The sequence below is a fragment of the Thamnophis elegans genome, chromosome 2, assembly GCF_009769535.1.
Source record: "Thamnophis elegans isolate rThaEle1 chromosome 2, rThaEle1.pri, whole genome shotgun sequence".
In the NCBI taxonomy this organism is placed as follows: Eukaryota; Metazoa; Chordata; class Lepidosauria; order Squamata; family Colubridae; genus Thamnophis; species Thamnophis elegans.
This window is the reverse complement of record NC_045542.1, coordinates 58,619,495-58,633,944: the sequence shown is the minus strand read 5'-3', so window position 1 is coordinate 58,633,944 and position 14,450 is coordinate 58,619,495. Positions and strand designations below refer to the sequence as shown.

Here is a 14,450-nt window from a genome sequence, read left to right as displayed (position 1 = left end):
CATGTGAACCAGCAATATCCAGATGACAGAAGCCTGTCTGTCACCTGCTTTACACTGACCTTCTATGTGGCAAAGGGCTAGCATCTTTTTAAAGCATTGTTTATGTACTCCAAGACTCAGGTTGAGCATTCTTTCAGGAAGCGCTAAACCTGCGTTGTAAGGAGCCAGCATAAGACATGACAAGTGCTGCAGCAAGCCTTGGTTCAGCCTTATGGAGTAAAATATTTTGTGGAAGCCAGGCTTCGAGCCTCTTCAGCAGCCTAAGCCAAAAGAGGCATGGAAGGTAATTTCCAGCAACAAGAAGGGGGGAGGAGGACGCTGCCTGAAGCAGCACAAAGAAGCCAACGAGAACCAGGCAGATCCCAACTGCTCACCACATCACCAACCATATCGCCAGTGAACTGTGGCAGGACAAAAACTGTTTAGGAAGACAAAAGAAAACACGATTCTGAAAACTTGTACAGTTAAAGATAACATTAAACTACCTCAGATATGGGCTGCAGATGAAAGGGAAGTGGGGGAAAGCAATTACCAAGGTATATTCATGGCATGAAGAAAATGAGGAAGCACCTAGAATAAGCATGTTTTGTAACAAAATGACCTATATTTTATTTTATTATTTTCTTAGTTTAGGTCTGTGATGGCGAACCTATGGCACGCATGCCCCAGGTGGCATGCAAAGCCATATTTGGTGGCACACCAGCCACCAGCTGATTTTTCACCCTTCCAGAGGGCCGGGGAGGCCATTTGCGCCCTCCCCAGGCTTCAGGAAAGCCTCCAGAGCCTGGTGAGGGGTTGCATGCGCATGCGCAGGGGGGGGCTGTGCGCAGGTGGGTGGGAAGGATTGAGTGGGCAAGTGCATGCACAATGGCACAATCACATGCACAATTTTGGCACACCGTAAGAAAAAGGTTCACCATCACTGGTATAGGTAATCAGATGAGCTAATGTGGATGAATGGATGGATGGATTTTTGGATGGATTGGCATTTGGTATATTATAATATGATAGTATGTTTCTTGCATGAATCTTTCCCTTTCTCCTAGATTCTGCTTCGAAGCATGCTGCTCTGGGATTCTTTGATTGCCTGAGAGCAGAACTGAAGGAATTTGGTGTTTGTGTCAGTACTGTCTCTCCAAGTTTCATATGTTCTTATCATAATCAACTGCAGCCTAAGAACTGTGAAGGCGCCTCATGGAAAAGTAAGTCATTCACACAGGGATGAGCACCAGAACACAAGCATAACTAAAAATAAAAATACGCAAGATGGCAAAAATGATTTAGGCAAATAACTTGCTGACAAAATTCAAATCACCAGTCTTTGGAGACAAAGATTTACAATACATTCCCTTTGATAGCTTTGATATTTAAGAACCATGAGTGATTTGTAGCTGGAATATAAGTCGGTTCATTAACTAGAAGCATAAAATTTTTGTTTCAAAATTAGGGAATGCTAATGTTAACTCTTGGCATTCATATATATATATATATATTGTCCAATTAGCAAATATGGTCAAACCAATTGTAAAATATTTACAAAAGACATTACTACTTGTTCCCAGCACAGAAAACAATACATTGGCCATGAACCACTACTGCATCATAACTAACAAAAAGTGAGTGTTTTTGACATCATTATGATAAATAATGCAATTCCGTGCCTAACATGACCACTGGCCCTTTAAAGAAAAAAATGACCTTTCTCTACCTTTAAAATGTAGAGTTAAAAGTAAGGGAGAATACATCTTTCATTTTGACATACTGGAGCAGTTTTAACATTTTTTAAAAAGTTCTGAGTCTTCTTTTTATTGTGTAGTCTATTAAAAGCATCAAAAATTAACTTGTCTGCCTATTCTCCTGGAAAATATTTCACCATTTTAAGATTCCTTTCAGCATTTTTATTCAATTCAATTCAATTCAATTCAATTCAATTCAATTCAATACAATACAATACAATACAATACAATACAATACAATACAATACAATACAATACAATACCAGAATTGGCAGGGACCTTGGAGGTCTTCTAGTCCAACCCCCTGCCTAGGCAGGAAACCCTATACCGTTCCAGACAAATGGCTATCCAACATCTTCTTAAAGACTTCCAGTGTTGGGGCATTCACAACTTCTGGAGGCAAGCTGTTCCACTGATTAATTGTTCTGTCAGGAAATTTCTCCTCAGTTCTAAGTTGCTTCTCTCCTTGATTAGTTTCCACCCATTGCTTCTTGTTCTACCCTCAGGTGCCTTAGAGAATAGTTTGACTCCCTCTTCTTTGTGGCAACCCCTGAGATGTTGGAACACTGCTATCATGTCTCCCTTAGGTCTTCTTTTCATTAAACTAGACATACCCAATTCCTGCAACTGTTCTTCATATGTTTCAGTCTCCAGTCCCCTAATCATCTTTGTTGCTCTTCTCTGCACTCTTTCTAGAGTCTCCACATCTTTTCTACATCGTGGCAACCAAAACTGAATGCAATATTCCAAGTGTGGCCTTACCAAGGCATTATAGTGGTATTAACACTTCATGTGATCTTGATTCTATCCCTCTGTTTATGTAGCCTAGAACTGTGTTGGCTTTTTTGGCAGCTGCTGCACACCGCTGGCTCATATTTAAATTGTTGTCCACTAGGACTCCAAGATCCCTCTCACAGTTACTACTATTGAGCAAGGTACCACCTATACTGTACCTGTGTATTTCGTTTTTCTTGCCTAAATGTAGAACCTTACCCTTTTCACCATTGAATTTCATTTTATTAGATAATGTCCAATGTTCAAGTTTGTCAAGATCCTTCTGTATCTTAAGCCTGTCTTCTGGAGTGGTGGCTATTCCTGCCAGCTTGGTGTCATCTGCAAATTTGATGAGTTCCCCATTTATTCCCTCATCGAAATCATTGATGAAGATGTTGAAGAGTCCTCGGCCTAAAACAGAGCCTTGGGATACTCCACTGCATACTTCCCTCCATGTAGATGCAGTTCCATTGAGGACTACACGTTGAGTGCGGTTGATCAGCCAGTTACGAATCCATCTGGTGATGATGCTGTCCAACCCACATTCTTCTACTTTATCTAGTAGTAGGTTATGGTCTACCTTATCAAATGCCTTACTGAAGTCCAAGTAAACTATATCAACGGCATTCCTCTGGTCCACTAATTTTGTCACTTTGTCAAAGAATGCAATAAGATTAGTCTGGCATGATCTGTTTTTGACAAACCCATGTTGGCTTTTGGCTATTACTTTGCTTACTTCTAGGTGTTCGTTAATTCGTTGCTTGATTATCTTTTCCAGAATTTTTCCTGGTATTGAGGTCAGGCTGATAGGTCTATAGTTTCCTGGATCTATTTTTTCCTTTTTTGAAGATGGAACCACATCAGCTCTTTTCCAGTCCTCTGGCAGTTGCCCGGTGCTCCAGGATCTCTGAAAGATATAGTTCAATGGTTCTGAGATCTCATCTGCCAGTTTCTTCAGAACCCTGATGTGTAATCAGGGTCCTGGTGATTTGAACTCGTCTAGGGTAGACAGGTGCTCACTTACCATTTTCTTCCCTATTTCAATTTGTGTTCCAAATCTGATTTTTGTAGTGCTGTTTTTGATAGGTTGGACTGTTTTATCCCTTTGTGTAAAGACAGATGCAAAAAATGAGTTAAATAGTCCTGCTTTCTCTTTGTTCTCTTTTTCTTTGTTTTTCTTTTCTTTCTTTCTTTCTTTTTTTTTTTTTTTTGCTTTTGTGGTAAGCCTTTCTTCATTGTGAGCCTTAGCTTTCCTTACTTCATCTTTACAGGCTCAGGCTATTTGCTGATTTTCTGTCTTAGTTATGTCCCCCTCTTTCCACTTTTTATACTTATTGTCTTTCAGTTTGTCAGAGAGTTCTTTATGCAGCCATGCTGGTTTCTTTTGGGAGCTGTTATTTTATTCTTCATTGGTATTATGCTAGACTTTTGTAATCTCATTTTTCAAAATTTCCCAAGCTTCTTGAGTTGTTTTCTATCATTTCCTCTCTGTTAGTGAGAATTAAGTCTAATATGGCCAATCCCCATGTTCCCTTCTCTACTTTTTGGGAAACAAAGTTGTCTGCTAGGTTCGTTAGGAACCTGTTGGATCTTCCACTTGGTGCAGAGTTTGTTTCCCAATTAATGTCAGGGTAGTTAAAATCCCCCATTACTATTGTGGTGTACTTCCTACATACTTTAGTTAGCTGACTAGCAAAAAGTTCATCTACTTCCTCTGCCTGGTTGGGTGGCCTGTAGTATAGACCTATGGTAATGTCATCCCCCGCACAACCTTTAATATTGACCCAAGTGCATTCAAGATAGTTCTCATTCTTTTTTCTTTGATATAGTATTTTCCCGTCATTCCACCAAATTTTTTTCCTTCCCTGTCCCAGAGGTAGGTTCCTACCAGTTCAGACCAGTTTGGCTGAGTAGGTAGTAACTCGGCCTGCCACACCCTCGAAACAGTTCTATCGTTGGTGCCGCCATCTTGATTTTCGGTTCTACGCATGTGCACAACAATCTTCATTGCAAAAATTTTTTTTCCTTTTCTAATGTTGTGCGCATGCGCAGACCTTTTAAGGTACTTTTTAGGTGTTTGGCATGTGCGCGAACAAAGCGTGCATGTGCGCACACAAAATATTTTGTGCGCCGAACTGGCAGTAATGCCAGCAGCAACCCACCCCTACCCTGTCCCCAAAATGAGCTTCATATTGTCTTTGAAATGAGACAAGACCATGGCACATAGCAGCTAGTTATCTCTTTTAATACTTTCTTGTTTGCCCTATTCTCAGACTTCTTCCGAAAGTCAGCTTATGGTGTCCGCCCAACAGAGGTAGCAGAAGAAATTCTACGGACCGTGAACCGGAAGAAGCAGGAAGTGTTCATGGCAAACCCCATCGCAAAGGCAGCTGTTTATATTCGCACTTTCTTCCCAGAGATATTTTTTGCTGTGGTTGCTGCTGGAGTGAAAGAAAAACAGAAAATTGAAGTTGAAAACTGATTGCATCAAGTTCATCTCCCTTGGTAAAAGGGTTATGCCAATTCTCTCTCGCAGAAGCTAGAGAGAGGCATCTTGGAAGTATGTTGTATGAATCCAAATGAAACAAACAAAAAACCAAAAAAAAAAAAAAAAAACCCCAAAGTTATGTTTAAGGATCTGGAGGCAGTGGAATAGGATATGGCTTTTTCATCTATCATTAAAAGTGCACTGCTGGGCTATGAAAGAGAGCAAAAGACATTTTTTTCAGGGTGCCAAGTGAGTCATCTGAAATGGGGCCACTAGTTTCCTGGACAATTTCAAGAGACTTAATAGAAAGCATGAATTGTCTGCATGTTGGGTGAAGTGTTCAGAAAAGGCGTGAAGATCAAGAGAATTGTAGACTAATATTGGAAATTGAGGAATTTCAGGAATAGGGGAGAATTTGAGTGATGGACATGTGGAAAAGAAAGAGAGAGTGTAGGAAGAATATGAGGTTCTGGTTTCACACCAGAGTGCATGGATCTTAGAAAGGAGATTGGTTTGACATTTGGGAAATTCTCACAGGAAACAGAAAAAGGGTTCATAGCCTTTGCCTTTTTGTGTGGTTAATTGAACCTTTCAAATCAGCAGTAATGCTTGGTTTTTATAGCTTTTAGTTCTGAAAAATTAAGCAAATGCCTGGAGTGGGTATGAAACATTCCATGTTTCAAAATGTTGCATTGCTTTCATTCCACATGGGTAGATATGTCCAGTTTGGGGCAACTGCATCACTTTTTAAAAAATACATGTCCTCAAGATAGTGGTGGGGAGCATATGATGAAATGCTTATCATGATGCTATGACACACATTTCATGGTTTACCTGCTGGTGTCAGGTAAGACACCAGAACACAAATGTATAAGAACAGATTATGTATCATAATGTTGGCATGCGTGTGTTGTCATTTTTATATAACCTTGACTTGTTGCAGACAAAGCACCAACCACCACTGGTAGATTCATGTCTTTGATGAATATTGACACTGATCTTCTCACACTGCCTCCTTCTCCTCATGCAATGCTACAGGTTCACAGAAATCTCATAATGTAAAAACATTTAGCTCTAAACACAAAAATATTTTTTGTTTAACATTTTTATCTTTGCTGTGCCATTATAGTAATAGTACAAAGGCGACAGCAACGCTCAAATTATCTCAGAAAGGTACTCCACCTTGAATTTGGAATTAGGGACAGGCATCACAAATTCCAAGTCTTCTCTAATGTTTCAAACTAGAATAGATTGGGAGTGGATATTCTGAGGAGGCTAGTTATAAATTCAGTACATTGCTAAGCCTCCAACATCTATGTTGATGTATACTATCTATATTGGTTATACCTATGAGGTGGTATGAAATTTTATCGATCAGATGATCAAACTATGCAGTTTATTGGGTTTTACATTCTCAAGTGATATTTGTTGTGTCACACCTTCAGTCAGGCCCCCCACACCTGGACTGCAAAAAAGGGGGGAAAAGGCACTAAGCCAGCAACAAGGAGGCTGTAAATTCTACTTTGGCCTTAGCCATGAAAGCTGACTTTAGTCCAGCCACTCTCTCTCAGTCCAACCACCTCTCAGGGTTATTGTTGTGGGGAAAATAGGAAGATGAAGGAGTATTGTGTATGTTGACCATCTTGAGTTACTTATAAAGTAATAAAGACAGGATTTTTAAAAAATTGAATAAATAAAATCAAGATGAACACTAGAAATCCACAAAGTATTAGTGTTTGCTGCATGTCTTTGTTGCCATCCAGTGGTCTTTAGAATTTTTGGAGCCCAATTGGAATATTCCTGCAGCATACAATGTGTTCTGGGTCTGGCTTGACTCAAAATAATTGTTCCCCACATAAGCATGCTATTTCCCCTTCTGCCCCCACCCCCACCCCACCATTCAAACAACTCTTGTCATTCGCAGGCAGCATGGCCCATAGTAGCTCCAATGGGGTGATCATGCAGGAAGTTAAGTTAGGTTAGAGGAAGCTTGAGACTGAGATAAAAACAGTAAAAAAATGAAGGTAGATGAGTGAAGTTAATCAAGAGGTTTATAGAGAGAGACAGCATTTTTTAAAAAACTGGAGAAAATTGGCACTAACTTGGTTATATTTTATATAGCAAATCTATGGGAGGTTCATCTTAAAATACCCAGGTTGGGAAAAGTGGTCTATTCACCACAGAAATGAGAATGCTTATATTCTTACTATCTGAATACATTTTGTAGAAAGACTATGCACACTTCTGCGAGTGTGAGGATGTCCATGGTTACTGAAAAAGTATGGGAAGTAAGTGGGAGAAAATGTATTCTTTGTGAAAGTGCTGCATATGTGCCCGAATGAGAGAGAGGGGCGCTGAACTAAAAGATGGCTGCTGTTAGGCTTTTATTTGGTGCAATGTGATGTTGGCTTCGGAAGAGTTTCGCCTTTGGGAGATGTGTTCAATCTTTCTCTGTTCCACTGCCTGTTTATTTCTCTCCCAATCACCACTTGACATTTTGTTATTCTCATCAATAAAAACAATTGAAAACACATTCACTGATTTAGAAACAGCCATGAGGGAAACAGTGGATTAGCATACTTAAAGTTGTGATCCCTTTTCTTCCACATTTCAGGGCCAACAATCTTGCCTTGGGGTGATATAAATAAAACTCCTGTTTGAATAATGTCTGTGAGTTCCTTTTTCTGCTCTGAGTTGCATTTCTGCTATTGTCATGCAAATTTGATTGCTGCTAGTACAATGTCTCAGGGGTGTTTTTATTTTACTTTCCTCTTTTAAACTGAGTAGGTCTAACATAGTAAAAAAAAAGGTTAAGACTGGAGCTAATCTAAGCTCTAAAGGGCTGCCATACCGGAGCTTAGATTATGAGCTCTACTAAAGAAAATTAGTCTCTGAAACCCAACCTGCCCCCTCCAATTCCTAAACATGGGTAACCTAACCATCAGCTGTAAGATCAAATTGGCTGGGGTAATTTTAATGGGCAAATAGAGTCCTGAAAGTAACTTGAGCCAAGCAATAAAAACCTTTAAAGGTTAAGCCTACAGAAAGCCAATGCAGAGCCCATAATTGTAATATATTTTCACTGGTGGGCCCTGGATTGTATATAGGCTGCTGCATTTTGAATCAATTGAAACTTCCAAATGATTTTTAAAGGTGGGCCCATGTTGAATGCATTGCAGCAGTCTAAGTAAGCTGTAAAGAAAACCTGATTCACTGTAGTTAGGGCTTCAACTGGAGTCAGGTAAAGGCCCTGTTAACCATGCCTTCTACCTGTTATTTCAGCAAAAGCTACAATTCAGATAGATCCCCAAACCACAGAGCTTCTAGTCCATGGGTCATGCTACCATATTTAGCTATCCAAGAGCACCAATGGGCAAATTATAACACCAAACTTGATAGCATTTAATTTTAGATTGTATTCTTACATTCAAACCTTCACAGCTTCTAGACACCAAGACCTCAAGAGTGCAACCATACGACTCAAGTAAAGATGTAAAACTGAGTATCATCAGCATACTGATGGAATTGAACCTTAAAATGACAGGTGATCCCTTCCAGTTACTTTATGTAGATATTAAATAGTCGTGGGGAGAAGACCAACCCCTGCAGTACTACAGGGGAACAACTATCTAGCCAACATCCTCTTTCTTACCATATAGTCATGGTGATACCAGGATTTGTGTCTGCTATTAAATATGTGTCAAAATACATCTAACAAAATCCCTAAAGAATTTTAAAGAACAATGTATTAACTGATCCTGAGATTCAGAATACTTGCCTGAATTGTTTAATTCATCAATTCAGATAATACATCCTGTTCAATAATGTCCAAATCCATATTCTAATAATGTTGAAATATTTAGCTGTTCCATCTAAAAAGCTGTACTGCAATACCTGAAAATTTGCCGAAAAAGGAAAAGGCCAATTTTCTAAGGCAAAAGATGAATGCATTGGAAACCTCTTAGTTTATGTGAAACATGCATTGCATAGATGCAAGATGAAAAAAAAAATTGTCCCCTCTGTCCTGGGGAGAATTACCGTAAGTAGATTTTTGCAAACTTCCTATCTGTTGGCAGGCCTCCAGGGTGTGGTTAGTAGACAAAATTAGTGATTTGAGGAAATAATGCCTGAACTATGTTGGAAGAAAGCATGATTAAGATGGTGTGGGGACAGAGGATAAAAATATACATTTTTCTGTCATAACATTGGAGTTTTGTAATATGTACTTTCATCCAATTATGTCAAGCATGACAAATGTTCTCCTTTTTACTTTATTGGAACAGTATCTAAACCAAGATTGTAATTTGGCCCACAAATTGAAGAAGGGAAGAGTTCCAAGTAATCCATGGTGAACTGAGCTATTTTTTGAATCACTAAATGTAGAGACAAGTCAAATCTATGTTCTGTATATACCCCTTCAAGATGATGTCAGGCATACATTTGAAAAACTTGTAATGAATTTCTCACAACTTCTAATGCCTTTTGGGTGGAGACCTTGGTGAAGAACTCAAATGCTAGGAAACCTAAGAGACAGTGCAACAAATAAGCAGAGAATGAGTATATTTAAACAAAAAGCAAAATGAAAAACAATGGTTATGTACGTCACTGAATTTGTTTATGTCTCATCATCTGCTCTAAACAGATCTCTTCCAAAAACAAAGATTATTCTTCAAAAGTGAATAGAATAAAACCAAAATAACACTGATTTCCAAAAAGCAATGCAAAAGAAATTCAAAGAAAAAAAGGAACTTTATCGTATTTCTACTCTTTCTAGTTCTCATACATCTAAAAAGGTACTTTATTAAGGTGACCAGATTTTCAGATTGGTAAAGAGGGACACCTTTGACTGGGGGGGGGGGGGGGCTTGATTAAAAATTGTATATGGAGCAACAAAAATTTTCATACAACACAAAAATAGTATTGTAATATTTTTTTTTATTTCAACATAACTACAATTTACAAATATAAATTGTAACTGTTGCCAAACATCAAAATTTTGATCGCGTGACCATGAGGATGCTGCAATGGTCTCTAAGTGTGAAAATGGTCGCTAAGTGTGAAAAATGGTCATCAGTCACTTTTTTCAATGCCATTGTAACTTTGGTCACTATACCATCTTTCTTGCCACAGTTCTTAAGTGAATAACTGCAGCTGGTATTTTGTATTTTGGACAGAATCTTTTTTTAAATAGTCTAAGACAATTTAAAAAAAGAATCCACACAGAATAAATTGAAGTAAAACATTTCAAATTATTGTGCATAGAATTTTTAAAAATGGTTTCACTTCAATTTATTTTGGATAGAATCTTTTTTTAAATAGTCTAAGGCTTACTGCAGTTGAGACACTTATTTGTGTTATTGTTGTTTATGAGAATAATGACATTATTTGAGAATGAAAAAGAGTAACAGGGACATACTATTTATTTGTTAAACTAGCTGTTAAACACGCGTTGCTGTGGCCCAGTCTGGTTAAATGGAAAAGAAAGAACAGAGAAAGCGCAAGTTTCTAATATGTTTAATTTCACAATGCTTGTGGGTATACAATATTTTTTGTTGTTCCATTGTCTGTGCAGATATAGAGATTGTCTGGTTTACCAACTCTAGAACATGCAACATATAATTGTCCATGTGAGAAACAATTTTCAATTGCTGGAAAGACGTTGGACTGGGCACATTTACCAAAAGCATGCGAAGAAAGAAACATTCCCAGGGTGGTTCCCTCCGGGCAGGGTCATGCTGTTGCCAGCAGCGGCAAGGTTCGTGAGGGTCTTGCCTACCTGGCGGGCCCTGCCACTCGCTGCACCGGCCATGGTTCCTCCAGCAGAGGCAGCTCCCGCATGGAAGTGAGCCATGGTGGCCCCTGCAAGAGCTGCCATGGAGGATGCTCCTGCAGGCCCTGGCCTGGCACCCTCGAAGCTCCCCGTGACGGGCAGCCTCCAAAATGAGGGGCTGGATGGGGCCCCTCCGGACATGGGCAGGGGGACCCCAGCATGGGAGGGAGGCTGGGGGTGTCCCCCGTTGGTATAGTGGGGCGGCGGGTGGGCGCTGCTGTTGGTCAGGCCTCGGGGCTGCTGGGCCAGGCGAGGCTGGTTCGGGGAGACAACACTGGGGCTGTCGGCCTCGTGGAAGTTGTTGAGTGTCTCCTCGGAGAAGCTGCGCTCGGGCTCCCCCAAGTCGGTGGCCCGGGAGAGCGAGATGTCCAGGATCTCGGAGGAGAAGTCCTCGGTGTGCGACTCATTCAGGTTGTCGTAGCTTTCCGTGTCTTCAGCGATGCTGTTGTTGGAGCTGAGACTAGCCAAGATCTGTGTCGGGGTCACACTGGTGATCTGGAAACCGCTCTTCTTCTTCAACTGGGCGCCTGCCAGACCCCTGACACCTCCTCCTCCCTGGGAGAGCAGCGCTAGGCTCTGTGGTGCAGGCGCCCTGGGAGAGCAGGAGGAAACCGAGATGGAGGTGGCAGCGGAGGCTGGAGGAGGCGGCAGTGGCTGGATCAGCAGGCCGGGTGGGAAGTCCTCCAAGCCGGTGCCGCTGCTGCTGCTGGTGCCGGCCCGCCGAGGCAGCATTGCGGGCTGAGCCATCTTTTTCCTCTCCTGTGCCTCTGCCACTGAGTCAGACTGCTGCTGCTGCATTGGAGCCAGCTGGAGGAAGGCCCGATGCCGCCACCGACAATGACAACGACTCCCTCAGGCGCCGGCCCAGCCAGGCTGAGGAGGAGGAGGCAGCTGCCGCTCCCGACCTGGCTTCCCACAGCGGCAGCAAGAGGAGGTGGCTGGCGTCTCCTGAGGAGTAGGAGGAGGGAGTCGCCCCTGGCGACGCGGATGCAAGGCAGCCCCTGCTGGCCATGGCCCCATCCAGAGACGCTGCCGCCGCTGCAGCCACCACCTTACAGGGCACCAGGGGCTGCCCCAGCCCCACTGCACCTCAGGCTGACACTGCCGCTGCCCCGTCGGAGCTGCCTTGGCGAGTCTGTAGCTGGCTCGCTGTGGGGGGATGGAGAGTGCACACGGCCGGCCGGGCTGAGGAGACGCTCCGCCTCTACCTCCTCTGGAGCTCCACTGGGCAGGGCGGGGGGAGGCCATCTTGAGGGCGGGGGAGGCGGCCGAGGCATGGCGCAGGCACCGTCCCGCCATAGACAGCAAAGGCCTAGCGGGTGGAGAGGGGAGAGAGGGGAGGGGGAGGCCGAAGGGCTTCGGCTCCCCTTGGCGGAAATGGCTGAAGCTCGTCGGAGGAGGGGCGGAAAGGAGAAAGGGTGCGGCCACAGCCCAGCTACACATATAAAGGGACTGTTGGGACAAAGCTGGAGAAAGGCTGAACTGTTCCGAATATACTATACTCATGAAATAAATGCTATGGTAAACGACACAGCTCAATTCCAATGCAATGTCACACGAAATAATTAAATCAAAATGAAAATAAATCAAAATCTATGAAAATTCAATATAACAATGCAATCGGAAACATTGAAATGGAATCGTGAAATATTTAGTATAGTGTGTGTTGCTTTTACGTCCAACAGATGGCGCTGGTTTTCAAAAAAGCATGTTTTTACCTGTCACAGGTATGACATCTATATAATACAGATATATAAAACACATGCGTATTCTTATCAAAATTTCAAAGCCATCAGTGAAGAAGTTTCGGAGATTTAAGATTTTGAACAAACAAACATTTACATTTTTATTTATATAGATTTATATGCTGCCCAGCTTGGCATTCAAGGATACTCTGAGTTTAAGAACTCAATTTTGATCTTTTTGCCCATGTATTGTGACATCACAATATTAAAAAGACAATGGCATTGTCATCTTGACAAAAATTTTCAACCCTGCAGGTGCCTTTGGCTGGGAAAGTTGCAAAAGGCTGTCTCCCACCAATTGTTTCTTTTACATCTGTCAGACAAGTTTACCAGCTCATTCTTTTATTAAACCTTCTTTTTTATTCCCCTACTAACAGAAAGAATTTGCAACATGTGTTCTATGAAGCAAAGGGTTAGAAAGCAAACGGGAGAGAGCTGAAGCCTGCGGTAAGCCAAAAAGCAGGCCTCTTTATCGGTACCAGGCACCTTTCTCCCTCACTTTTAACTGAAGATTTTTGCAAAAAAACCAAACCCACAGAGAGAAATTGGTTTAGTGCTGAAGTACCAGGCTTGGCCAGGAGATGGTGAGTTCTAGTCACATCAGGAATGTAAGTGATGTGATGACTTTGGGCCAGTCACTCTTCCCTCAGCTCAACCCCATTTCATGTTGTTGTGGAGAAAATAGGAGGAGAAAGGGGTATTGTATATGTCTGCCACCTTGAGTTATAATAATAAATGCACAATATAAATAAAAAGTAAACTTATGATTTATTGTTTTGATAATGAGACAAGCTAGATTAAAGAAATAAAAGAATAATGCTATAACCTTAAAATAAGAAGTACATTTATAATTGTACTGCTATGAAGATCAGAAGTCCTCGCTGTGTGTTTTTTTTTCTTTGTTTTCTATTCTGAAACCGTTTTTTTCCTTTACCGCACTTTAAGCTTTCTTTTCTTCTTTTTACTTTAAATTAGCATGTATTCGTTAATGAAATATTATCAGTACTAATTACATTCATTATATATTATTCGGAGCCAAGCACCGCTACAGAAATCAGGACTGTAACCGCGATCAGCAACTGCAGGACTACTGAAAGAAAAGACGTTTTCCACCTGTTGCAAATTTAAGTCCAAGGAGAAGAGGATGTCTGAAAAGAATACATTAGTTCTAGAAAGAAGTGGAGAAAATCAGAAAATGCAAAGACCTGCAAGTAGAATCAGCAAATTGTGTAAAACGACTGTGGTAAATAAAGCAAGGTAGTGCCAATAGGCACCTTGGGTGGAATTCCAAAACAACTGAATACCATCGCCATTGACAAAATCACTTGCAAAAATCCACTTTATATGGAACAGCTTACCTCTCGAGACACCTTTAATACCATGCTGGTTTCTTCTTTTTCTTTTGGAAAAACAGAATAACAGAGTTGGAAGGGACCTTGGAGGTCTATCTAGTCCAACCCCCTGCTTCGGCAGGAACCCTACACCACTTACCAATACCATCAAACAGGTCCCTGGGATAAAATCGCTAGGTGAATAAAAGCGCCAAATCCAGTCTCAACATCTGACTGTCAGGGCGACGACCCATAATAATAGTAATACATTTGGTTGACTGTGCGATCAGCCACAAGAAAGTCATTTCCTTAGGTTGCATTTGCAACTGTCTTCTGCGCTCTTTATGAATTGCATTAGATTTCTCGGGTTGTTTTCTCAGCTCATTTTTCGCTTGGTGGGTTTGGGAGACGCTGAACTGGAGAGGCTGTTTTTAGGAGGAAAGAAGTTTGATATAAGTAATAAGTTCGACTTTTTAAATTGGAAACAAGCACTTCAAACTACAGTAGTAGTTTGAAGACCAAGAAAGATATCGTAGGTTAATTTGC

General features: G+C 41.3%; 1 protein-coding gene and 1 long non-coding RNA gene across 4 annotated transcripts in view; one reads left to right on the top strand and one right to left on the bottom strand.

Moving 5' to 3' along the window:
• DHRS7C (dehydrogenase/reductase 7C) overlaps positions 1-6,898 on the top strand; it is a 21,100-nt gene extending 14,202 nt beyond the window's left edge. Inside the window, exons 5-6 of the mRNA XM_032208493.1 lie at positions 1,047-1,202; positions 4,784-6,898. Coding sequence (XP_032064384.1) covers positions 1,047-1,202; positions 4,784-4,992 — 365 coding nt within the window. The 3' untranslated portion in view covers positions 4,993-6,898. The remainder of the gene's footprint in view (positions 1-1,046; positions 1,203-4,783) is intronic.
• Positions 4,864-14,450, bottom strand: LOC116502623. 3 transcript variants are annotated; one of them, XR_004254564.1, is made up of 4 exons: positions 14,065-14,450; positions 13,932-13,972; positions 9,412-9,521; positions 4,864-4,951 (listed from the first exon to the last, which is right to left on the bottom strand). It is a non-coding gene; the product is annotated as an uncharacterized LOC116502623 (long non-coding RNA). The 3 variants fall into 3 exon arrangements; XR_004254565.1 differs by lacking the exon at positions 9,412-9,521 and having other exon boundaries at positions 4,867-4,948; XR_004254563.1 differs by lacking the exon at positions 9,412-9,521 and having other exon boundaries at positions 4,871-4,951.